Consider the following 24,261-nt stretch of genomic DNA (forward strand, 5'->3'; position numbering starts at 1 on the left):
TGGAGATGGGATGACTGGATGAACCTGGGCTCCAGGAGCCCCCGTGTGGTGGGGGTGGGAGGGACAGGGAGCATGATCCCAATGGAAACAGCAGCTGGTGGAAAATGCCTAGACGACAAACAAAACAAAAGGTGCACTTACGACAGGCCCGGCTTTTTGCTCTGCTCTTTCTTCCTCTCTAGATTTGGTTTCCTCTCCTCCTCAGTCTTTTTCCAGTGTCTGCTTTCTTTCAGACTAATTTGTCTAGAATGTAAATGTCAGGGAGTTTTTCTCTAGGACTGGTGTTAACTCCCCAAGATGCCTCATCTAAGGCCTCGATCTCGGCGCCTGCTTCCGTAGGGCTCCCCGTGCGCCTCTCCACACTCCGGATCTCCACGCCCAGGGAACAACCTGCACCCTTGACCCTCTTCGCCCTGCCACCCGCCTCCAGGTCAGGGCCCGGGCCGGCGGGATGTTGGGTCCCCACATCCAGCTCGGCTCAGGGTGTAACAGTCCTGGGGATGGCGGGGCGAACCTCGCCCACAGTGAGAATTCAAGCTGAGGCTTAGCTACGGCTTCTTAGTGAAAAGGAGAGAGAATTGGGTTAAAAAGGAAGAAAAGAAAGCAACAAAGGGGGTGGGCCTGCAGATTAGTGCCAGGCACCCCTGTAGGGGTTCTGGGAAACAGGGTCCTGGAGCCTTCCGGGAGGGGACAGAGCAGCTTTTAGACAGAGAGGAGGCGTGTAGTACCCCAGGAGCTCAGGCAGAGGCAGGTGTGTGCAGAGGCCCACCCTTGGGCAGGGCATTGACGCCCTCCAGAGAATGGGGGTGATACCCTCCCACATGGCCGCCGCCTCCAGGCCTCATGACCAGCCCCCACTACCTTTTCATCTATCCCAGTCTGCAACCGGAGAATGTTGACGTTTCCAAGAGAGGTGCTGGCTGCAGCTTCCCTTGTCCATGAATTCTCCTGTGGCCCCAGTGAGGTCAGACTCAAGATATGAAGACCCTTTGGGGGAGCCCATGGCAGCCATACCTCCAAGGACCAACATTCACCAAGCAGAAGCAGGGCTATCTGAGCAGGGAAGGGTAGGAGCCCAGGGAGGCCCCAAGGGCTCCTGACACCAGGACCCCTACCTCCCACCTGACAGCCTCCTTGCTGCCTACGCAGCCCATCCCTGCTCTCCACGTGGCTTCTGGGGCGCCCCTCCTAACCGTCTTCTAACACTAACCTTGGTTGGTTGTTCTCATGGCTTGGCTGCCTAACTCAAGGGCCCTAGTCTCTGCTGCTCCATCTCCCGAGCACAGTGGGCACGTGACAAGCCCCACTTGATGTTTGCAGCATGAATCACCCCATGACCAAAGGTGAAAAGCAGGGAGCATTCGGTGGGGATTGAGCAACATGGGCAGAGGCATGGCATCACACACAGCATGGCGTGCAAGGGTCACTGTGAAGGAGATAGGGCAGGGGCGGAAGGGGACACAGGAGCCAGAGATGCTCCCCACCACAGCAAAGCCACCAGCGAATCCGCACCGCGTCAGTTTGGGAAATGCCAGGTATGGCCCGACAGTGAAATGGGTGGCGAGCCCCAAGACTTGGCGGTAGATGTACCTGGCTGCTGTCACCTGAGGAGGGGCTTCTCTCCACGTCCAGAAATGATGCGGGGCCACAGGGCTACCAGGCTGAGTGGCCAAAGCGAACCCCCACGCTGGCCCCACACCCAGTAGAGGGGTGTCCTCCTACTGCCAACTCACCTGGCCTCGGCTTCCCGTAGCTGCCCAGCCCCTCGGTCCCCTCTCACCCCACCCCAGGACTGGCACTTCTGGCCCTGCCCACCCAATCCCAGGGCTGACCAGTAGTGTCCCCACTGGGGCCCTATCTGTCCAGAGAGCCAGGTCTCCCTCGTCCCCCTACACTCCATCAGCCTCAGAGCTCTGGGGCCCCCCAGCACCACTGGTCACCCCCCCAATACAGAGACCCCCAGAATGAGTGGAACTAGGTTGACAGACTTAAGCAGAGGGCTACTCCCTACTGCAGAGAGAAGGCAAGATGAATGTCAGCATGCAAAGAAATACACATTTTGTGAGTACATAAGCTGGGAGACTAACACAGGAAGAACCTGTGGCCAATTTGCCACGGGTGGGGAGGAGGGGTGGGGAGGGGAGACATCCACCAGGCACATCCTTATCATATTCCAACCATAACAGCATCCCCCGGGCTGCTCCCCAGACACAAGACCCTCCTCTCTTCTAGCTGTTTCTTCTCTTAGTTACTTCCATGCGTCTCCCCCACGCTGCTTCCTTTTTATGTTTTAATTTTTTTGGTTTGGCTTCCTTTGCATAGTTACCAAGAGGCTCTTAGTTACCACTCAGGGTGTGGCTATGCTTCCTGCTTCCACATCCACCAGCTTCTCTACCTGAATCTGCCACCATCTTCGGTTGTGGTGAAATTCCACGTTTGACATTTTACTGACTGTAAATACTGTTCATCCATGCCGCTTGCACTGCAGGCTTCGTTCGCTCTTCCTGGAGTAACTGTTCCTCTTAGATGCGTGGCCTCCCTGGTTATCACCAAGCTCTGGCGTGGTCTCCTCCTCAGGGCACCACACACACCTCCCTGGCATCCTTACGTTGAGACTGGTTTGGATTCTCCAGGGTTGGATTTGGTTTCCCTGGTTCTGTGTCCTTCCTGGCTGATGCCATTGCTTAGCTAGAGCACACCCTTTAGCTTTCTCAGAAAGGGGGGAAAACCTGGGATTCTGCATGTCTAAAAAGATCCTATTTCTCTCACACATATTTAGTTGGTAATTTCACTAGGTACATACTTCTAAGGCCTCGTCCTTTTTGTCTATTAGCTTGTAGCATTATGATCACCAAGTCCAATGCCATTTGGGTCCCTTATTCTTTATGTTGGCATGTTTATTCACTCCCGAAGCTGGAAACCTTCTGTTTAACCAAAGAGTTGTGATATTCCGAGGTGCGTATAATCCTCATCCCGTGCCAGGCTCTGTAATCTGAAAACGTCTTTGGTTCTTGCGAATCATTCTTTTCTCTTTTCCTAAAACCCCTAGTAGAGGCTGGAGTTCCTCGACTGAGCCTGTGATCTTTCTGTCCTGCCCTCTAGGAGTTTTCCCAAGGTATCTTCCAACCCTCTCTTGTGTTTTCTTTGCTCTCATTTTATTTTTTTATTTTAAAAGTATTTTTATTGATTTCAGAGAGGGAGAGGGAGAGGGAGAGAGAAACATTAATGATGAGGGAATCACTGATCAGCTGCCTCCTGCACACCTCCTACTGGGGATTGAGCCCACAACCCGGGGCATGTGCCCTGACCGAATGGAACCGTGACCTCCTGATTCATGGGTCAACACTCAACCACTGAGCCACACCAGCTGGGCTTCTTTGCTCTCATTTTAAATGTCCAAGAGCCATCTCTTTCCTACATGTTCCTTTTTATAGCAACAGGTGCTTCTATCATAAATGCACAGGTGAGCTTTCTTGCTCCTTGCCTCATCTCTTTCTGGGGAGTTCTGCTTTTCCCTTTTGTTTGAGACACTCTGTGTCTTCCACTGAGCTTCCTCAGAGGTTTAGGGACCTCTGGCTGAGTTGTGTGAGGGACTAAGAAGGTTGTTGGTGGCTATGCATGGGTGAGCAGGGCTTGCTGAAGGGGATGGAGAGGGCAGGAGTCCAGTCATTTCAAGGGGGACCCCCAACATCGGAACCTATAGCTTTGCTCTGCTGGGCTATTCTGTGACCCAGAGAGGACCCTTACAGTCTCTGGCCTTGGGGTTAGAGGCACGTGGGGCTGGCAGCCAGGCTCCCACAACCTCACCTTCAGGAAGGCCCCTCCCTCTGGCCCAGAACCACCCAGGCTTGACCTCACCAGGCAGCAGGGCCACCGTCCTCTGGTGGGAGTTAGGGTGGAGTGAGGGGTGCCCCCAGCCCAGCAGTTCCTTACACACTGGCCTGCAGCCCACCTTGGTGCTGTCCCAGGAGGTGTCCACATCTGGAAACCTATGCCTTTCCGAAGTTCCTCAGCACAAACTAGCCGCACCCTGTCTGTGAGCCCTTGAACGGAGCCTCCTCTGTGCTGCAGTCAGGTACCCGTTGGCCATCCTTTCCTCCTTTTCCAAGTCTGCTGCGGCTGCTCAGTGGGCCCCCTTGCCCATTTGTCACTCCTTTACAGCCATTTTAGTGGCATTTCAGGGGAGGATGGAGATAAATGAGCACTTTGTCAGGCTTAACTGGACGTTACTTAGTTAAGTTTATACAAACCAAATATTGGAACTGAGTTCAAATACCTGTACTAATATTTCCAAGATGGAAGTGGGTGTCCTTGGAACCTAAATGGCAGGAGAGGCAGAGCGGGGGCTCCCCATGGGCCCCACCTTATGCAGTGGGCTCAGAGTGGCTCTGGGCTTGGGAACCAAGGGGCCCCAAGCACACAATCCCTCTGTTCCCTAAGGCAGGACTGTCAACCCTCACAGGACCAGCTTTTACCCAGAGGGAGTTTGGAGCATCCAAGGCTGTTGGTGCCAGCGCAGCCCCTGGGTCAGAGTGCAAGAGGCTATGAGCTCTGTACCCCAGGGCCCTTCTCCCCTTCACCCGGACCCAGGACATGTGCCCCTCTCCTCCTACTACGCCCTGCCCACATAGACAAGTGGGTGTGTGGCGTCTAGAGGCTTTTTGCCTCTGAGAAATTGCTGAGGGTGTTCTGGGGAAGAACAATTTAGGAAACATTCAGTAAGTCGCCAGGGCAACCCTGGCAAGAGTAGGGTCAGAGGCTCAATGGTGTCCAGTGTCTAGTCAGGAGGCATCAAAGGGGGTGCTGGAGCTGCTCCTGGCTCCTCAGTTCCATGGTGATCCGAGAGGTGGTGAGAGGTGGTGCGGGTGGGCAAGCAGGGCCAGGGGGCTCTTGGCCACGCTCAGCTGGTGGCTTCCCCCATGGATGGCATGGGTAGCTGGAGGTCACAGCCAGTGGAGCTAGCAGGGGCTGGAATGGACGGGAACCCTGGGTCCTGGTGAGGAAGCACATATCCTCTCTGCATTAGCATGGTGGTGGCAGCTCAGATGTTCCACAAGCATGTGTGCAGCAAGCTGAATGCACACCTGCTGCAACATGTGGTCAATGGGCTGCGTTTCTTGATGTTCTCATTGGAAGTAACAAGGAGGCGGGGGGAAAAGACAGTCTGCACATGGAGAAGGGCTGCGGGTAGGAATGGGAGGAGGGGAGGCTGGCAGAGACCGGGCCTGGGAGAGGCGCCAGACTCTATGATGGCCTGTGCCAGCAAAGCAGGATCCCACCTGGAAGTGAGGGCCGAAGAGGCCACACAGCCGGGAGCAAGAAGTTCCAGCTTTGTGCCCTGTTTGTCACGGGGGAGGGTCAGTGCATTCAGCAAGATTTAGGCATGGAAGATCAACCCGAGGGAGGGTGACGAGATCATTCTCTCCTGGAGAGGCCAACACTTGGCCTCTGCTCTAAGATGACATGTGGGGCTCAGTGTGGGGGGCTGTCAGGAAGGCTGGACCCTCCATGTAGGGGTGAGGGTGGGGGGGACCTGGCTGCGTCGTTCTGAGCAGGGACCAGGGAGCAGTTGCAGGGCCAAAGGACAAGGCAAAGCTGCAGGGGGACATGAGGAGTGGGGATGGACAGCAGATGAACATGGAGCCCACTTCAATGCCACCACCTCTGCCTAGGGCAGGGTTTCCAACCAGGGACACTGGATGCTGCCTAGGACATCTGTGGCCATTAGAACTGGGACTGGGGAGCTCCTGGCATTGACTAGGAGGGGGCGCGGATGCTGCTCAACACCCTACAGTGCCCAAAGGGGCCCCCACAGAGAATGATGAGCCTAAGTGTCCATAGTGCAGGGGTACAGGGGACAGTTCAGGGGAGGAGACACACAACCCTGGTCTAGAAGCCACATTTGCCCTACCCGTATCTAGCGCAAGCCGCCCTTCCCTCAAAACAAACTCTCTGAGGCTCAGGAGAGCACCCCCCTCAGTGGAGATGAGGGGCAGGGGCAGGACGACCATGTGTTGTGGGCACTGGGCCAGGAGAGAAAGGTACAGGCAATTGTGAGAGTCACTGACTCTCAGGTTGAGGGTAGCAGTCTTGGGATTTGAAATGTCAGTCCCCCAATCAACCTTTATAGAGAAAGCTCCTCTATGATTTAAAAAAAAAGGGGGGGGGGGATCTGACTTATTTTACATACTGAAAGCTTTAAAGAAAATTAGATCCTTGGGGACACGACTTAATTTGTTATTCAATCCCTCTGTCGGAATATTACAGCTCCCCAGGTCGGAAGCAGAGGAGGCTGAGACGAGAGAGGAACGCTCCAGAAAGGAACAGAGCGTGACAAGCGGGCCAACCGCCCTCTACTGAGGGCTGGCTGGGCTCAGGGAGTGAGGGGGGCAGCTGGCTGTGGGGAAGCTTCCTCTGCACACAGCAGGCTCCGGTAAGGGAAGCATAGCTGGCGGGGCCCGGTCCTCTAATCCCATCCATTTCTGGATGTGCGCTTAATTATTGGCAGTCTGCTCTGTTGACCAATTAGACTGAGCCACAATCCATTAGCCGTTATGCAAATGCTGCATTGGGCTCTGTTCAGCAAGCTCACCCTGCTGGGAGGGATCAGGCGCTGCACAGATGGGCCTCACCGAGAGAAGTTGCTTTTCGTGAGAACACACAGGAGAGTGGGAATCAAAAGGACAGACAACAAAAGAAATCAGTAAAGAGAGACTCACCTTCAGGTGGGCTGTCAGGAACAGATGTGAAAGCATTCTGGGCTGATGGAACGTTCTCAAAGGCAGAGGCCAAGGGGTGGGAAAACACGTGGGTGAAGCCAAGACTGCCTAAAGACTCTGGATTCACAGACAAACGCGCTGAAAACTAGAACAGCCCCATCGGGGAAGAAGGTTCTGGAGTGTGCAGAGTTTAAAGGGTGCTTCTGCAGAGTGTGGGAGTGCCGCCAACCGGCATAGCCAAAGGGAGGAACTGTCCGAGTGCCCCCACCTCCTCAATGCCTGTCCCTGGGGCCAACTGTCCGTCATCAGTGGGGACAAGAGAAGCCAGAAGTGACCAAGAGGCTACAATTGGAAAACCTCACCCGAGGCCCAAACCCACCCGCTGCCTGTTCTGGTGTGGCCCCCCAGCTAAGAAAGTTGTTTCCATCTTTAACTGGTAAAAAGTTAAAATAATAATAATAATGTGACACGTGAAAGTGATATAAAGTTCCAACTTCAGTCTACAAATAGTTTCATTGGGGCACACCACATTCACTGTTTATGCAAAGCCTACTGTCTGTGGTGGCTTTCGCAGTGAGGACTTGCTGAACATTCCTTGAGCACCAAAACTGAGTGCGTTGGAACTCTGTCTGAGTAGCTCAGAGCCCTGAAAGCCTTGACGTTTCCCAGAGAAGAGAGGAAAATGGGACCGCCGCTTCCGGGGCTACAAGGTGATACCCAGACACAGTGCTCACTGCTATCTCCCTCCTGGCAGGAAGTCGATTTCTTCCTCTTTCCGGACCTGCCACCCATGCCCCCATGACTATGGTGCTGATGGCAAGAGGGTGCAGCCACTTCACACTCTCCTCCCCCAATGGATGCCAGGCCGGAGGCTGGGCAGACACCACGCTGTCATAAAAGGCATGGTCCAGGAGGGGGCTCCCTGAGATGGAATGAGGGTGGCAAAGGATGTCCCTGGGCGGACGGGTCTCTCAGTGACTCCAAGATTGTGAATCTGAGCAGCACATTATCGGAAAAGCCAAAGCGAGCAGTCAAAACATGAAATGGCAGGGATACGGACCAAGTACTGGGCCCCTGTGCCCCACGGCCCCAGCATGGTACCTGCCATCGTTCAGGGTCAAGAAGGAGCCCAACAGCCTCAACACAGAGACCTAGGGCTTCTCACCTAAGGTCACAAGCAGACGAGGAAGAGAGACAGCGTGTGCTGTCCCAGAGAGGACCCGGATGGCTGGAGGGTCAAAGGGTCAGCCTCCCAGGAGCTGGTGGACAAGGAGCAGGAGGGAAACTGAGTCTAACAACACAGACACCGCCTGCTACGAGGCCTGCAAACTCGAAAAGGTCAGGGCCTGAGAAACACTCCGACTGAGAAGCAGCAAGATACAGAGGATGAGGAGGAGAAGAGGAAAGAAAAAGAGGGAGAGAGGGAGGGGACAGCCTGAGGCCACCTGCCAGCAGGGTCTGGCTAGGTTGGGGGTCACTTACGGTCGCCAGCAGTGCCAGGCACAGGGCAGTTCCTTGGCAACTCACCTTCGGAGGAGCTTTGCCTTGAGTGAGGCCCGGGAGGTGCTCCAGGTGCTGAGCTCAGGGCTGCTCAGGGCCGTGGGCCTGGTGTGGTCGAGCACCGTGAAGTCCTTGCCTTGCTTCCACAGCTCATAGCGCTCTGGCTGCAGGATACGCACAAAGACGTCCATGGAGATCTTGACCATGTCCTTCCGGCACGTGCACTGCGGGAGGCAGGAGAGACCTTCTGAGCCCGAGGGCGAGCCACCCCACACTAGACCTTCTATCATGAGACAGGAAGTGGTATCTGCCTGTCCCAGGTGAAGGTGAGGCCACTGAATGTCCTTTTCCAAGCTGTACCCTCCCACCCCCCCAAATAGGAGTCTCTGGTCCAACACCTGGCACATGGTGCCAAGGAACAAATGCCAGGTGGCCTGGAACAGACACTGCCCTGAACAGGAGGGTCCCTGTGTCCACACCAAAGGGGCAAACACCTGCGATGAGGACAGGCTCAAACACAGTCCTTCTTATGCTCTGAACACCACGCCCTGCAACAAACCACATGTTTTCAGAGCCTCTCCCTCCAGGTTATAGTGTTGTGGTGGCCCCAGGGCTGGGCATGTGCAGGAGGCACCACACCACAGGTATCCTGGGGACCTGGGGACATTTGACACCTGGGGGCGTTAGAGGCCAGAGAAGCCAGCCAAGAACCCCAGAATCCAGACTCCAACAGGGAGCCCTGTCAGCGAGAGGAACCCAGGTGGTCCTGGCCTCCCGCTTACCTGTGCATGAGGCAAAGATCAGATGGGAACCATCCTACTGTGAGCGGGAGGAAGAAACAGAGGGGACTTCTGATCTAGGGCAGGGCTGGCAACCTCCATAAAGGGCCAAGCAATCACCTTTTCTGCTTTGTGGGCCACATGGTCTCTGTTATAACCTCTCAACTCTGCCCTGAAGCTGGGAACCATCAGAGATACTATAGGAATGGCATGGCTGCGTTTATAAAACTTTATTTACAAAAAGAGGCGGGGGCCAGATTTGGCACAGGCCACAGTTTGCTGGCTTCTGGTCTAGGCTCCCAAGGATACAGCAGCCCCTGGAATGGGTGACAGACCCTGGAAGAGGGGTCTCCACAGGGATGGCTGAAGCTGTGTGGAAGTTCGGGAAAAGGGTGCAGAGGATGAGGGGATCTCAGGGGTGACCTTGACCCTGAGATGCCGCACTTGCCTTTCTCTAAAGTAGGCACAGTCCTTGCCTTCTGGGGACACGCCTGTCCTGAGAACTGGTGACAGGAGGCCTCGGGGCAGCTGTCCCTCAGGGACACCTACTGCAGCCCCCACAAGCTGGGACCTCTCCCGGCTACTCTATAAGCAGGCCCATTTCCAACCATGGCTTAAAACTCATCTCCATTTTAAATGCACATCTCTCCCTCCTTTTACAACCTTCTCGCTGTCACTGCCACTTTCTCAATGGAAAAGGAAACAGAAAGGAAAACACTTAATTAAATGAGGCAATTATGTACCCTGCCCTGTCAAGTCCTTCTAACTCCCCTCAATTTTCTCTGGAAACAGTGAAGTATTTATGACCCCAAATCTGAGGCTGCAAAAAATGTCCCGGGGCATTTCCTGCAGCCCCAGCGCCCCCTCCCTGCCCTCCCCACTCCCAGCCTGGATGTGGGAGCTTGGACTGAAGCAGCACTGACACAATGCAGACAGGGAGGGAATATTTATGGCCAAGAGATTCCCAGTAAACTCAATTCATTTAATGAAAATCTGCAGAACACAGAAAGGCTGGTGGTATAATTTGGCTGTGGATGGCAAGACCACAGATGGTGCCCGTGTTTCAGAATCCTGGCCGGGCCGTGGCCTCCCCTGCATCACCATCAACAGCAGCTTAAGGGATTTATATCGAGCGGCTCTGCAATTGCTTTTCCTTTAAGTAATTGAAAAAAGCACCTGCGTGCACCCACAGAGGGGGACACATAGATGCAAGCCAGGGAGCCAACTGCTCTGATGGCCTGGAGCCTGGCTTGGCTTCCTCGCTCAACCAGGACGAAGCCACTGGGGACAGCCTCTCTCGAGGCTCTGTGCAGGTTCTGGGTGGGGTGGGTTGTCACGGGTTAGGGACAGAGACTTGGGGAGCATGGGCACCTGTGAGGAAGCAGTAGGAAGAAGGCAGGGTCCTGTGGATCCCACGGGAAGGAAGTGACTGTCCACTGGATTCAGGACTCAGTGAGAGTTGCCTCTGTGGACTGAGCAGCTGAGCTCAGGGTGCAGGCACTGCAGACCCTTTACTGTTTCAGCCTGACAGGTTGGGTAAGGAAGTCGCTAAGGTAATATCTTAATAGGAACTTTTAGGGGCTGAACATGCCAGACCCCACAACAGCACCCCACCGGGCCATCTTCTGTTTGGGGGTCACGTGCATAGTGGAACATTACTTGCAGCTGTTTCACTTTGGGCCAGGAGCAGCACAGAGCGCCTCCACCCTGCAGGGCCCATCCTGGAAAGGGGCTGGGAGCAGGCAGGAGGCAGAGGCTGGTGGCCGAGTCCTTAGGGCAGCCTCAGAGCAGCGCCCAGGGAAGGAACTGAGTTTGAGAGTAAATCACACTATTGTTTTCCCCATCAACTGCCCCCTCCAGCCCATAGGGCTCCCAAACCTTCTGGAAAACTGGTGTTTTCATAAGGGTCTGCGGGACTGACTAAAGCTGACAGCTCTGCTGCTCTCATTCCAGCTCCTCCACTTGGCGGTCCCCTGTCAGCACCACAACAGAGACAGGCTCCTCCAAGGGTTTGGCCATGTCATTAGTTTCTGACAGAGAAATCGAGCACCAGTGGGGGAGGAGGTCTGAGGGGTCCCCTGCATGCCCCAGGGCCTTCTGTACCATCACGGAGGCATAAAGCACTCAGACACCAGAACCATGAGAGGCAGGGGCTCCCGCTCTGAGAGCCACGAAGTAATGAGGACTCTGAGCGGCCAGTCCTGCTCAAATCAGCCAGGGCCCAGAGGCTGGTGGCTCCATTAGTGCTGAGTGGGGCATCTGGGGACAGATAAAGGAGTCAAGGTAAGAGGCAGGGACATGAGGGGTGGGGCAGGGGATGCGGAGTTCATGGCCTGGGTCCCACTGATAGTCTGCTCTGAGACAAGCTGCTTTTTCACTGGGTCTCCTCCCAGGCCTGCCGCCTGTCCAGAGGGTGGGCCTGTCCACAAAAGGCTTAGACCCCCACCTGCTCACCCGATCCCAAGATCCTGGGCCCAGCACCTGTGGCCCCTCCCCGTTCACCAGTGATGCCATCAGAGTGAAGAGGCACGATTGGGTTGGGGCTGGATGGGCACCCTTCTCGGCACCCCCAACACTCATGAGCAGAAACTGGCTCTCAGATGGTGCCTAACATCAAGAGAGACCTGACAGCCTGCAAAGTGTGCCTCAAAGAGCCCTTGACAGCGCCACTGTTCCAGGAGCTAGCTGCCTGCAACGGTTTAATTAATCAGCAGAGTGAGTTCAATGACGCTCCCTGAACACAGGAGGAACAAGTGCTGTTTCAAGTGACAGCAGAAAGAAGGCACAGCTCCACCCCCTGCACTGCCCCCCAGAGGAAAAGAGGGCCGGACGGCTTGGCCACCATTGCCCCATGCAGCCCCAGCAAGGTCAAGCTGCTGGAGACAGCAGACACCAGCTGCCAACCAGACAGAGACAGAGGTGCAGCTCTGACAAGCCCTGAACAAAATGAGGACCACAGCTCCTTTCAGCAACTCGTCCCTCACCTCCCCCTCCTAGGGATCTCGCCCAAAGAAGTGAAAAATCCAGACAAAGCGTTCTCTGTTTCATTACTGACACACACACACACACACACACACACACACACACGAAAAACTAACCATGCTGTTCAACAATCGTGGACAGATTGGATAAAAGATAAATCCGCCCAATGGCACCATTTAAATAACAGAAACGTTCTGAGGATGGATCTGTTATCTGAGGAAATACAAAATACATAGTCAAGAATACAGTAAAGCCCCAATTAAGAGCACAAATCTTTAGAAAAAGCCAAGGACATTCATCAAACGCCAACCATGGTTCTTTTGTTTGTGGAGTCAAAAAAAATCTGTGCTATTTATCTTTCTAAATCTCTTTATTGAGCAGGTAAATGACTTAAGTCAGAGTGCGCAAATTCTGGATCGTGGGCAAATCTGGCCTGCCACCTGTTTTTGTAAATAGTTTTTTTGGCCCGTTGCCCTACTACAGTCGCGTTGGTGCTGCTATGGCAGAGCTGAGCAATTACTCAAGGACCACATAGCCTGCAATCCCCAAATATTCACTAAATATTTATGGAAAGTTTGTCCAGCCTTGATTTAAGTCATAAAATGATTTTTAAAGAGTAACTTGAGGACCTTGGTGGTGAGCTTCCCACATGCCAACTTCAGTGAACTGTGAGAGCGACCACAGATGTGTCCTATGGGCTGAACTGTGCCCCCCAATTCCTATGTTGAAGCCCTGAACCCCAATCTGACACTATCTGGAGACAGGGCCATTAGGAGGTAAATAAGGTTAAATGTGGTCATAGGGTGAGTCCTATCCTATAGGACTGCTGTCCTTTTAAGAAAAGGAAGAAACCTCAAATCCCTCTCAGGCCCCTCACCCCTCAGCACGTGAGGACACAGTGAGAAGCTGGCCATCTGCAAACCAGGAAGTCCTCACCAGAACCTGATGACACTGGCACTCTGATCTCAGACTTCCAACCACCAGAACTATGAGCAGTAAATGCCGCTGTTTAAGCCACCCAGTCCCTATTGTGTTATAGTAACCTGAGCTGGCTGAGATGGGTGTCCTGACTGTCCCGTTTTTTACTGAGCCTGGTGGGCTCCACACTCCCCACTCCTGCTTCCAGAATCCAACTCTCAACATGTGCCAGGAGCACGTAGAGCCTAGTGCCTGGGTGCCTGGCCTCAGACTCCACCTCTAGGTCACCTGCCCCTACCTGTCTCCGGCCCCACCTACAACCTGAGCTGGCCACTCAGGGTAAGGAACAACCCCCCACCTCTACCCCACCCCAGAATCCAATGAGACCTCAGCGGGCCTGGGCCAGCTGCACTTCACCCACACCGGGTCCCAGACCCGGCCTCAAACAGGACCTGGAGGCCAATGGGACCTGGAGGCACAGTTCCGCCTCCTAACAGAGCCACAGATTTCACACAGTCTGCCTGGGTTGCCCCAGGGTTTTCTGTGTTAATGAACTCAGACACTCATAAATAAAGGAACATAGGATAGAGGTCTTTGAAACACCTCAGGAATGAAAAGGTCAGGCCCCTGGTCATCCAGTTTACTGAGAAGTGTTGTGCCAGGGGCTACAGCAGCAGGTCAAAAACAGCCAGCCTTCAATTTGGGGTCGTCTTGTTCTATCTTTTGTGTGGTGGATGTGTGGGTGGGGGTCCCTCTTCCCACTGAAGCAGTTCCAATACTCTACACCTACAAGCAGTAACGTTTGTGTGCGGCTAAGGAAAATGTCTAAGATGAGGTCCGAGTTACAGGTGTGGCTTCTCTGACAACAGAGCATCCTGTCAGAACAGTCAGACTCGGAGTGGAAGCATATGCTAAGGGCTTTTAATTTCCTAAGGTTTTAGATGTGTGTGTTTTTAAAAAGGCAATGATCTTAAATTAGATTCTGAAAGCCCAGAGCAAAATGGTTTCCAACTTTTAGCTCAAATCAAGTCCCATCTCCCACATCTGAAGCACTACTGTGCGTTCTGAACTAGTAAGGCTGAATTGATGCGGTTTCACCACACAATGCTGGGCCCTGCCCTGCAGCAGCTTACAGCAGAATTGCAGAGAAGTACACGCAGGTGAGGAGACAGGAATGTGGGTGCAGAGAAGGGCTACATCCACTCAGGGTCCACTTGACCCTCCCCTTGTCAGGAAGGAGCACCTACAATGTGCTCTTCTAGCTCTGCCACTCTAGTTATTGGCGTTTTTGCCAAGAGGAGGCCCTGGGGGAGGGTCCCTTCTCTTGCCTCCTCGCCCATCCTGCAACTATGCCTCATAGACTCACCTAGAACCCTTGCGTGCATGTGCCCAGCTCCAGATCTGCAGGAAGGGGGAGCAGAGAGAGAAGAGGGAGGAGATGGGGTACAAGACAAGCAGAGAGGGGAGGGGAGGAACAGGGGTGGAAAGGAAGGCAACAGGGAGGTGGAAGAGAGGGGACAGATGGGGACAGGGAGGGTTTGCCTAGGCTGGAGCCTCACCTTGCTGAAGCTCGGCCACCAGGGCTCAGGTCATCCCCCATAAAGTGTGTCCCCAACAGAGCCTCCTGTCACACAAACACCGGCCTATGTGAACCCAGTGGCTCAAACCTGTCACAGACTCATACAAAAGGCCGGGGGTCTTGAGAGCTCCAGCCAGAGGCTCAACAAGATGAGCACTTGTCACTTCCAAATGAAAAGAGTTACAACTATCAAGTGCAGGGGCCCTGGGCCTAATGTGAGCGCCGAGCCAAGAGCAGGGAGGCTGTCGCTCTGGTCAGAAGACTGGCACATCAAACAGCCCGACGCTCGTGCGGGGGTCTCCCAGGACCTGCTGCTAAGCTGGAGGAAGATGAGAAAACAGACTAGGGCGGAGGTTTGCCCCGGTTACCAGAGCAGCGCCCCGAGCAGAGGCAAATAGATTCCTTCTTTCCAAAGCATGAACAACAGAAATTGGAATGTCGTCTGGATCAGAGCTGGTGGCCCATGGGGCCCAGCAGCGCTTGGCTAGAGCTGTCCCAGCCGCAGGGAGTGGAGGGTAGAGGGCGGAGGGCAGACTCAGTGGGCCCATGGCACCTGGGCTCCCCATGTTTACTACACATGGCAGGGCACCTCCCAGAGTGATCGGCCACCAGCACAAGACTCTGACTGCTGCTGGGGACCCACAGCAGGATTATAACCAAGGACTGGCCACCTCGACTCCACTTCTCCCTCTCCGGGCTTGAAAGCAAAATAAATTTAACCTTTTCGTGGGAATGAACATGAATGCCCAATACAACCCAGAGGATCTTACTATCTGACATTTCCACGATGTGAGGCGTGGAAAGCACTTCGACACCACTCAATGGCTGCTACCCTACAAGCTGGTTTCAATCAGCCCTCACTGCTGGTCCTACCCCACCCCTGTTTCCCTCCCCACCCCCAACCTCTGGCCCCTCTCCAAATCTTTCTCCAGGGGTGCCCAGTTCCACATTCCTTACTCCTCTCTGGCCTGACCCTTGGCAGCACTGAGGCACCGCGCCCTAAAGGCTGGTCACCCAGGGAAGGTGAAAGTGTCATAGCAGGACTGACAACAATCAGAGGATGCCACACCCGCCTTTTGGGAGCTTTCAGTGGTCTGTCCGGGCTCCTGGGACATGCGAGCAGCCCCGAAACAATTGATGAGCCTGGTATAAAGTAATGAGGCTGGGCTGCCCCGGAGCCCTGGGGTCTTATCTGCCACATTTCCCCCAATTTAAACAGCACTGAGCTCTAATCAGAGGATACCTCTTTAAAAAAGCTGACTAGATATTAGAGTTTGCTCATATAAAATAACAAAGTGGGAAAGCAGAGTAAATGGGCCTAAGAAGAAAATTATTAAATGTGGTTCAATTAAATCATCAACTCAAACAGCATTGACTACAGGGACCCTCTTACTTTCTGATCCGAGCAGTAGCACCAACTCCAGCCCTAAGTCAGGAACCAGACAGGACATGCAGGGCTATGCGGGGCCCGGCCCACTGAGACTGCCCTGCGGTGCATGGGTTTGGGGGCCCTTAAAAACACCGGGGGGGGGGGGGAATGGGCCGGTCTCCCAGCTGATGACTCACTGTCACCTGCAAGGCCATACATCCTAACTGAAAGGCCCCCTTTACTCCCTCAGCACTCCCGGGCCCTGGCCATGGAGCTGCAGACCCTGTGACCATTCAGGCCCAAGATACCTCCACATGTCCTGTATCTGTGCTGTCTGATGTGGTCACCACTAGCCTGCATGGCTCTTAACTAGAACTATGGCTGCAACTAAGGCCCAGAATGTTTAATTTTACTTCATTTTAATTAATTTACAGTTAAATAGCTATGCATGCAGCCAGTGTTGGACAGGGCAGCCCTGGCAGACTGGTCCCTCCTTCTCTCTCTCTGCTAGCTAAGTGGCCCCACTGCCGCGCCCAGATACTTGCTCCACTCACTTCGCTGCAGTCCCACAGGCCACAGGCCACACCCTAAAACCTAGTTCCAAACTGTCCACCCCACCCCACATACATCAGGCCGTCTCACCTCCTTTTTCCTTTCTTCTCAAGGACTTTGCACTTTCTGCCCCTGGTCTAGAATGCTCTTTGGCTCCCCACCTCGCCTCCCCTCCGCCCCCCACCCCCACCCCACCATGCTCCCAAAGGGACAGGGATGAAGAATGCCCCCAAATTCATGCCTCCCAGGGACCTCAGAATGGGACCTGATTTCAAAATAGGGTCTCTGCAGATGTAATTGGTTAAAGTGAGGTCCTAATGAATTAGGGTGGGCCCTGAATCCAATGACTGATGTCCTTACAAGAGAGAGTTACACGGGGAGATGGCCATGCAACGACAGAGGCAACGATTAGAGAGATGTGTCTATAAGCCAAGGGACACCAAGTACTTCTAGCCACCCCCAGAAGCTGTGATAGGAAGGAGGGTCCCTCCCGCGGAGCCCAGGGAGGGAGGATGGCCCTGCCTGACACCTTGCCCTCCAGACAGGAGAAGACAAACTGCTGTGGCCCAGCTCCCCAGGTTATGGCATTTTGTGGCAGTGGCCCCAGGACATGAACACACCAGGGTCTCAATGCAGCCATCAACCTCCCCTCCTCCCAGCAACACCTGCAGCCTGCTGCCCAGCTCCATCATCCCTTTTGCTCTTTGCAGTTTCTCTCGGGTCAGAAGTCTTCCCAAGTCTTCCCGGCACTCCTGCCCCTTATCTGTCTCCTCCTTGGTGCCTCACCTGTCTCACGGCCTGTCTCCCAGCAGCTGAGCAGTGACTCGCACCATGACTATCGAGTGGGTGCCAAACACCAGGGGTGACAAACATGTTTCTCATGGAACAATCGGGGTAAAGGTTGGGGGTGTATGCCTGGCACTTCAACCCACAAAGTGTTAACGAAAGAAAGTGTTAACCACCCAAAGATAGGGGCAGAAACCCAGCCAAGAAGGTGGCATCTGCTCTGAGGGCTCCCAGACAAAGGCCCCCTGTTTCCGATGTAATTACCAGCTCTGCAGCAGAGACGCCACAACAAACCAGTTCATTAGGAAATCCACTGGAAGCTCTCAGAAGCGCTTCATAAACAAAACAATTAGGTGCCGGCAGGGGCTCCCTTGGTCCTTGGCCCCAGGGCCTGCTTCCCACCACCGCTGACAGACAGCTGGACCCAACAGCCAGGGACCAGGCAAAATCTTGAGGAGCTTTGACTGGCACAACACTGACCCCCCAGGAGGCCAGAGCCCCAATGTCACCCTCTTTCCCTTTCTAATTAAAAGAAACCTCATCCCTGTGTCCCTGTCAGCCTCCCCAGGGTTCCCAGGCCTGAGCTTGGCTCTTCATGACCTGTCCCCTTCCCTCTCCTGTGCCCTGAGCTGAGGGGCCGGGCCGCAGCTGGAAAGCCAAGAAGGTCCTTCTGCCTCTCTGTGATCGCCCTCCCACCTCTTCTGCATAGATGATGATGACAATCGCGATAATAAACCCAGGTGCTCTGAGCCAGGCACCTCCCAAGGACGTTCCCATAACACTCCCAACAGCCCTGCCTGCTCTGAGCACAGAGCCAGGCCCTCGCGCCACAACCCCAGCCCTGGGCCCCTCTTCATCTCTGGGCTCTCCCTTCTGCTGAGTGAAACTCCCTCTCCCTCTCCTCCATCACCGCCACCTTGAGGGGAGCCCGCCCAGCCTGACCTCGGAATAAACCTCATCCATCGCCACATCATTTACTTCAGCCAAGAAACAAACTCTGTCCCTAGCAGGACAGCCATGGAAGGTGGGTGAGGGTGAAGGCCCATTCAGGAGGGGGGTCAGAGGGTCTACATCCTCTATCTGCCCATGAAGTACCTCCACCCAGATCATACCCTCATCTAAAAAAAGCCTCTGTCCCTTGGAGCTCGCCAGCTAGCAGCATCTACGGAGGCCTGGGCACTGAATAGGAGGATGAGGAAGGAAGAAGTTAGCCCATAGTCCAAAGGGTCTCACCAGGTGACTCTTCCCCCAGGGGACACCAGCTGATGAATGGGACACCTGTAATTGTCATGACTGGGAGTGCTCCTGGCATCAAGTAGGTGGGAGCCAGAGATGCTGCTCAACCCCAACAGTGCCCAGGACAGCCCCACAAAGTGACTTGGCCCCAGTGTCAGCAGTGCCAAGGGGAAGAGACTGAATCTGCAGATTTGACTCTCAGGCTCCCAGTTCTACCAGGAAAAGCAGCGAAGCCATGATGATGAGGAGTGGCAGGCCCACTGATATGAGCAAGCCACACACCAGCCAGCATCCTTCTCCCAGTGCCATATGGCCACGTGCCTGCCAACCCACCAGGGGAGACAGGGAAGTGGCACACAAGAGGAGCAGGTGGCACCCCACGCAGGGCCTGCAAGCTCCCACTTCCAGAGAGACTTGGGTGTGAGGACCCGCATGGATTTCTCAAGCCCTCCCTCTGAGCAAACGGGAAGTCTGAACTCAGCTGCCTGTAGCCCGGGGACAACCCCAGGGACAGGAGTGGAAGAAGAGAGAGGGATTGGGGCCGACAGGAGGTTGGGACGTGTCTGTCACCCACCACCAGAGAGCTGCAAAGTTCAAGGGAGGACAAGGAGCAGAGCGGAGGCCTGTCACAGCGCCGAGCATCCAGCTCTCAAGGAACCACGGTCAGGCGCTGATGCTCTTCAGGATGCACTCAAAGCACCGTGAACAGAATTAACAGAAGCCACAGGAGCACGCCAGACGAGGCAGAGGCTGGTGTGTCCTCCGAGGGAGGGGGCTGCAATTACACTTGCGGTTCTTGGCAATGTGTTCCTGCCTAGACGAATGCAAAGCTTGTCACAGGGGAGCTGCACTGGAGGAGGGAGCATATGGAAGAGCAGGAATCTCCTGCAGATCCCAGCCTGGGCCTGGTACAAGCCCCAAGCCCTCCCGGCCACAGCACCAGGGACGGAGGTGCTGGAAATGAAGGTTGGGGATCACAGGCTCCCACCTCGAGCCCTGCTGGGGCTGGGCCAGGGCTGCAGGCCTCTCTGGAGAAAAGGTGGTTCTCAGGGAGCCCACCAAGTGATCAAGTCCTGCCCATGCCAAGCCAGTGGTGGTCATGAAGGAGTCCCCAAGACCAGTCCTCCTGTGCACTCTCACTGGGGGCAGCACTGTCCTTGCTAAGGGCAGGAAACATTCCTCTCTTGTGTAGAAACGCTTATACTCTCTACATACGCAGACATACAGCCTGTCTATGGTGTTAAAACGAGGGATACCTAGAAGAATGATGTAAAAAGGTTTGAGTGAGGGGGTGGCAATAATGCCAAAAAGGCAGAGAATCATGCCCTAGGCCAGACTCAGAGGTCTCCCCACAGTCTCTGGCCCTCCCTGAACTAAGGGAATGGGCTTTAAGCAAACCACGAGGGACAGTGACAGGAAGCTCCAGGGGAAGGAACGAGAGGAAAATATATTTCATGTGGCAACTTACTGCAGACCCCATGCACCGACCACACAACCCATAAATCAGAGGATCAGGGAAGCGCAGAAGCGCAGGCGGGCAAGGCAGGCATCTCGGATCCTGGAGGCTCAGGGTGCGGGCCCATTCCAGCCTGCTCCACCCCTCTCCACCTACACCCCACCTTCTACCTCCTCCCTTTGGGCTCCAGGTTAACAGCCTGGAGCAGGCAGCACCATTACCAAACAGAAGACACATGTGCTTGGAGGCAGCAGAAACAATTTGGTTCACATTTTACAAGTGATGAGCTTGCTGAACCTCAGGCTGGGGTTTCAGGAGAGACTCCCACCCTGGATGTGGGAGTAGAGGGAATGAGGGCCACCTCCAGAAGCCTTGCCTCTCCTCCACACCGAACAGAAGCCCTCTCTACTTGGTGCCTCTAGGGGGAGCTCACGTTTCCAGGGAGGCTGAGTGCTCAGCAGGCAGCGCCCAGACAGCTGGCAGAAAATCAGGTAAGTGCAGCCAGGCTCCTGGCCTTGCAAACTGGGTTTTAAATCTCTCTCGTGCAGTCAACTCCTTCGGCACAGACACTGAGCCCGTGATGGAGGGAAGAAGCCTTGTCAGGCTTTGCCCAGCACCACCTACCTAGAAAGCAGCTAAGGCCATGCTCAGCTAATCCAACGTGGCATGCAGCCTTGTAGGACTAATTCGAGTTCAGACCTAAAAATGGTTGGTACGTGCACACTTTATCTTCCCTGAGTGAGAATGCAGCATCCCTTTGATCTCCCAGTTGGTAATTTCACTACAAAGCCAACCGTCTGAGCGTGGGCAGGGAATCCTTCTCTGAATCAAGCAACTACTCCCCTCACCCCAGGCTGCTTCAGACACCCCAGCCAAGCACTGGACACCCACCAAGAGGCCACTGGCTTGGGAGACACTCAGGGCAGGAGGGTGTCTCCTGGACCCAGAATAGGTGCAGGCCTCCAAGGGGGGTGAGGGAGACAGAGGAAGGTTGAGGGTGTTCAGGGTCGGCCCTCTTGCTGCTGTGACCTTGATGCATGTTGGTGACATCAGTAAAGCTGGAGAGAAAGAGACAGACAGAGGGAGAGGAAAGGGAGAGGAGCAGAGGGGGTAGGGGCGGGGACAGATACCCAGGAAATGTTGCTCTGAGGAAAGGGACCACTCAAAATAAAACAAAAGCAGCAGCGTGTGACCACAGGCAGTGAGGGTGGCTGGCTGTGGGACAGGCCTGCAGCCTACTCTGACCTCAGGTCCCATAGAGTCCTTGGGTCTCCAGGGCCCTCCAGCTTTGCACTCTCACCCTCTCCCTGCTGGCGGGCAGTCTCAGCTCATTCTGGGACCCTCCTAAGCACACAGTAGGTGCTCAGTGGACTGGGTTTGCATGTGATGTTCTATGCTTCCCTCCCTCCAGGCCAGGACATGGAGGGAAAAGAAAGCCGGGCTCAGAGCAGTGATGGCTAGCCTTGCTATTAGGTCCTCATGGTTCTGACTTTTAATTCCCATTTTAAAAACAAACCAACAAACAACCACTAATGACAATGACAGAAACAAAACCCTTTTACCTCGAGGGGCTGCAGGGGTTTATAGAAGTACCCAGGAAGGGCCAACGTCACTCCAACCTCCCCAAAAGCTACACTAATTTTTTTTTTACGTTGTAGAAAAAGACAGGAACGTACTGATAATTTGTGAATGTTTTTAAAGGCATGCCAAATTCCACCACAGAGACATAACATCTACCAACATTTGGGCAAATTCCTCTACCCTCTCCCTCCCCACAACCAAGGGGTCAGGGCTCCACACCCACAGCCCCCAGGGCCTACTGGTCCCAAATGGAAAAAGAAATGATCCCTCTGGTGCTTAGTTTGCCTCCTACATAACATATGCTCGAGTGTTTGCAGACAACAGGAGATTCTGCTTAGTGCACACAGGCATCCATTTGTAGACCTGCCCACACCCTGTGTACCAACCTATTGTGAGCAACTTGAGCATCTTTTGCCCATTTTTTATACTGGGTTATCTTTCTCAATCTGATAAGAACTATTCTGAGTGGTAAGACTTTTTTTTTTTCCTTCAAAAAAAACCCCCCAGCTTTCTCTCAATATGGTAAGAAGTAATCTGGGTGGTAGAATTTTCTTAATAGCTTTATTGAGATAGAATTCACACACCCTATAATCCACCTGTCTAAAGCATACAGCTCAGGAATGGATCTTCCTGTTCTGAACTTGTCACATAAATGGAATTACGCATGATGTGGCCTTTTGTGTCTGGCTTCTCCCACTGAGCATTGTGTGTTCAAGGTCCATCCACGTTGTAGTGAGTGTCGGAGCGTCACTCCTTTTTAGGCTGAGTGGGTGGCAGAAATGGAAGGTCTGTTTTCCTTCTTTCTACTTGCCTTGTTTTTTGATTTTCAACAATGTGTATTTTTCAGTTCCACGTGTGAGAATAAACAAATGATTAGCCAATCATGCAAGAGTGTGAGCCTAAGCTCTTCCAATCAAGAGTGAGGGACAGAGCACGTGGGTCAGGAATAAAAACCCGAGCGACCGCCTGCTCAGGGTACGTGCTGCAAGAGTCTGTGTTGGTGCGCACCCTTCTGCAGGAGTAAAGAATTTGCCTTGCTGTCTGGCTCCTGGGTGTGCTTTGTGTTCTACCAGGACCCCTGATTTTGAGGGCTCGCCTTATTTCTAACACACATCTCCCATAGGTGATGGATGAAGCTGGCAGAATGTTCCCAACCCCTCCCTGAAGCTGTAAAAATCGTCCTGCAATCCCCACCTCCTCCTCTGGGGTCCCAGGCTCCCCTCTGCTCTCCAAGCAGACTGGCTTGGGGCTGAGTCTCTGAGGAACCCTAGCTATTTACTGTCCATGATGATTCGGCAGGGCAGTTTTCCTCATAGATCTCCAGATGGAGGCCCAGCACCACCCATGCTCCACAACAGCCTGGGAAGTGCAGCAGTGATGGAAACTTGTGGTCCAGAAACTGTGAGGAAGAAGAGCCCGCCCTCTGATTAGGGTGGGTTTTTGCAGGAGCTGCTAGGCACTGGGTTTGAGTGCATTTGGCTAAAAGAACCTCCATCCAGAAGAAATTAAACATCGGCTCACTGTTCCCTGTTCTTGCTGCCAATGGGTCCCTGGGGGTGGATGTCACCCATTCACTGGTGTGGGGGTGGGGGGTTGGGGGGGGTGATTTGCAGGTTTGAAAAAACGCTGGAATCCCAGAATGGGAAGGGGCACTCGCTCTAACATCTAGTCCCTCAAAGAGGAACAACTCCTAGGGAGAAGGCAAAGCGGTGCTCTGTGGAGTCCTTGTTCCGTTCCCACAACTCTCCCTGTTGGCCCAGCCTCCCCACTAGAGAAGAGAAGCACATGAGACTAATCAAACCCACGATCCCTGGAATGGGGGTGGGGAGTGGAGACTGGGGTAGGGGGATGTCTTTACCCAAGCTCACTGAGGGGGTGGCCTGTTAAGTGAGGTTTCACATCTCTGGCCACGATATCTGATATTTGTCCTGCTTCAGAGACCTCAAACCCCATGGCTTCAGAACACAGGAGAGAAAATGACTTTCAGTAGGAAAAGGAGGCTCTAAGCCCCAAACACGATGTCCTGGGAGATGCCCTTAGCAGGACTCTGAAAAGAAACTACACTGAGTTTGACACCCCAGTGTCAGAGTCCACAGATACCGCTGGACAACCACCCACTGCCTGGAAAGAGAAAGAGGAAACCTGCAAGTTTCCTCGAGACAGGGGTCTCGACAGGGGCTAATCCTGCCTCCAGGGGACCCTGGGCCATGTCTGGGCACATCTGCGGTTGTCATGACTAGAGGCGCTCTTGGCATGGCATGGGTGGGGGCCAGAGATGCTGCACAATCCCCCACAGTGCCCAGGACAGCCCCAAATGCCCACTGTGGTGAGGAAGGACCCTAGATTGGACCAACAAGCCAGAGTCTGAGAGACTGGGGACACTCGCGAAGGCATAGTCCCACACACAGTGCTCTTGTATATCTTTTGCCATGTTATGTTAATACAGCTCCAAGAAAGGGCGTCCCTTTTATAGACAGAAAAGCTCAGGTAGTCCAAAGATCGCAGGCCGTGAAGGAGGCAGGCCCTGAGTGCCCTGAGGTGGGGACACACAGGACACCCCTACCACAGGGAGGCTGGGCAGTACAGGCAGCCATGCATTTTCTTCCCATGCACAGATGGGTAATGAGGGTGAATGTCAGTCAAGTGGCTCAGAAAGGAAACCATCTGGAAGAGAAACACCGTCTCAACTAGACAATGGACAGAGCCGGTCAGTGTTGTGTTTGTTCTGCAGGGGGAGGGTGGAGAGAGAATACACCCCAGGCAGCCTTCAGCTGCAAACGGGACCCAAAGGAGCTCCCTCGGAG

General features: G+C 54.2%; 1 protein-coding gene across 3 annotated transcripts in view; it reads right to left on the minus strand.

Moving 5' to 3' along the window:
• KDM4B (lysine demethylase 4B) overlaps positions 1–24,261 on the minus strand; it is a 254,493-nt gene that overhangs the window by 145,359 nt on the left and 84,873 nt on the right. The window contains exons 10-11 of one of the 3 annotated variants that reach the window (XM_081091512.1): positions 8,247–8,443; positions 142–243 (exon numbers count right to left, since the gene is read on the minus strand). The exons of 1 other annotated variant lie outside the window; for it this stretch is intronic. In XM_081091512.1, coding sequence (XP_080947638.1) covers positions 142–243; positions 8,247–8,443 — 299 coding nt within the window. The remainder of the gene's footprint in view (positions 1–141; positions 244–8,246; positions 8,444–24,261) is intronic. One more of the 3 variants, XM_081091513.1, reaches the window with a different exon arrangement.

This window comes from Myotis nattereri (genome assembly GCF_964212035.1).
Source record: "Myotis nattereri genome assembly, chromosome: 5".
NCBI classification, from domain to species: Eukaryota; Metazoa; Chordata; class Mammalia; order Chiroptera; family Vespertilionidae; genus Myotis; species Myotis nattereri.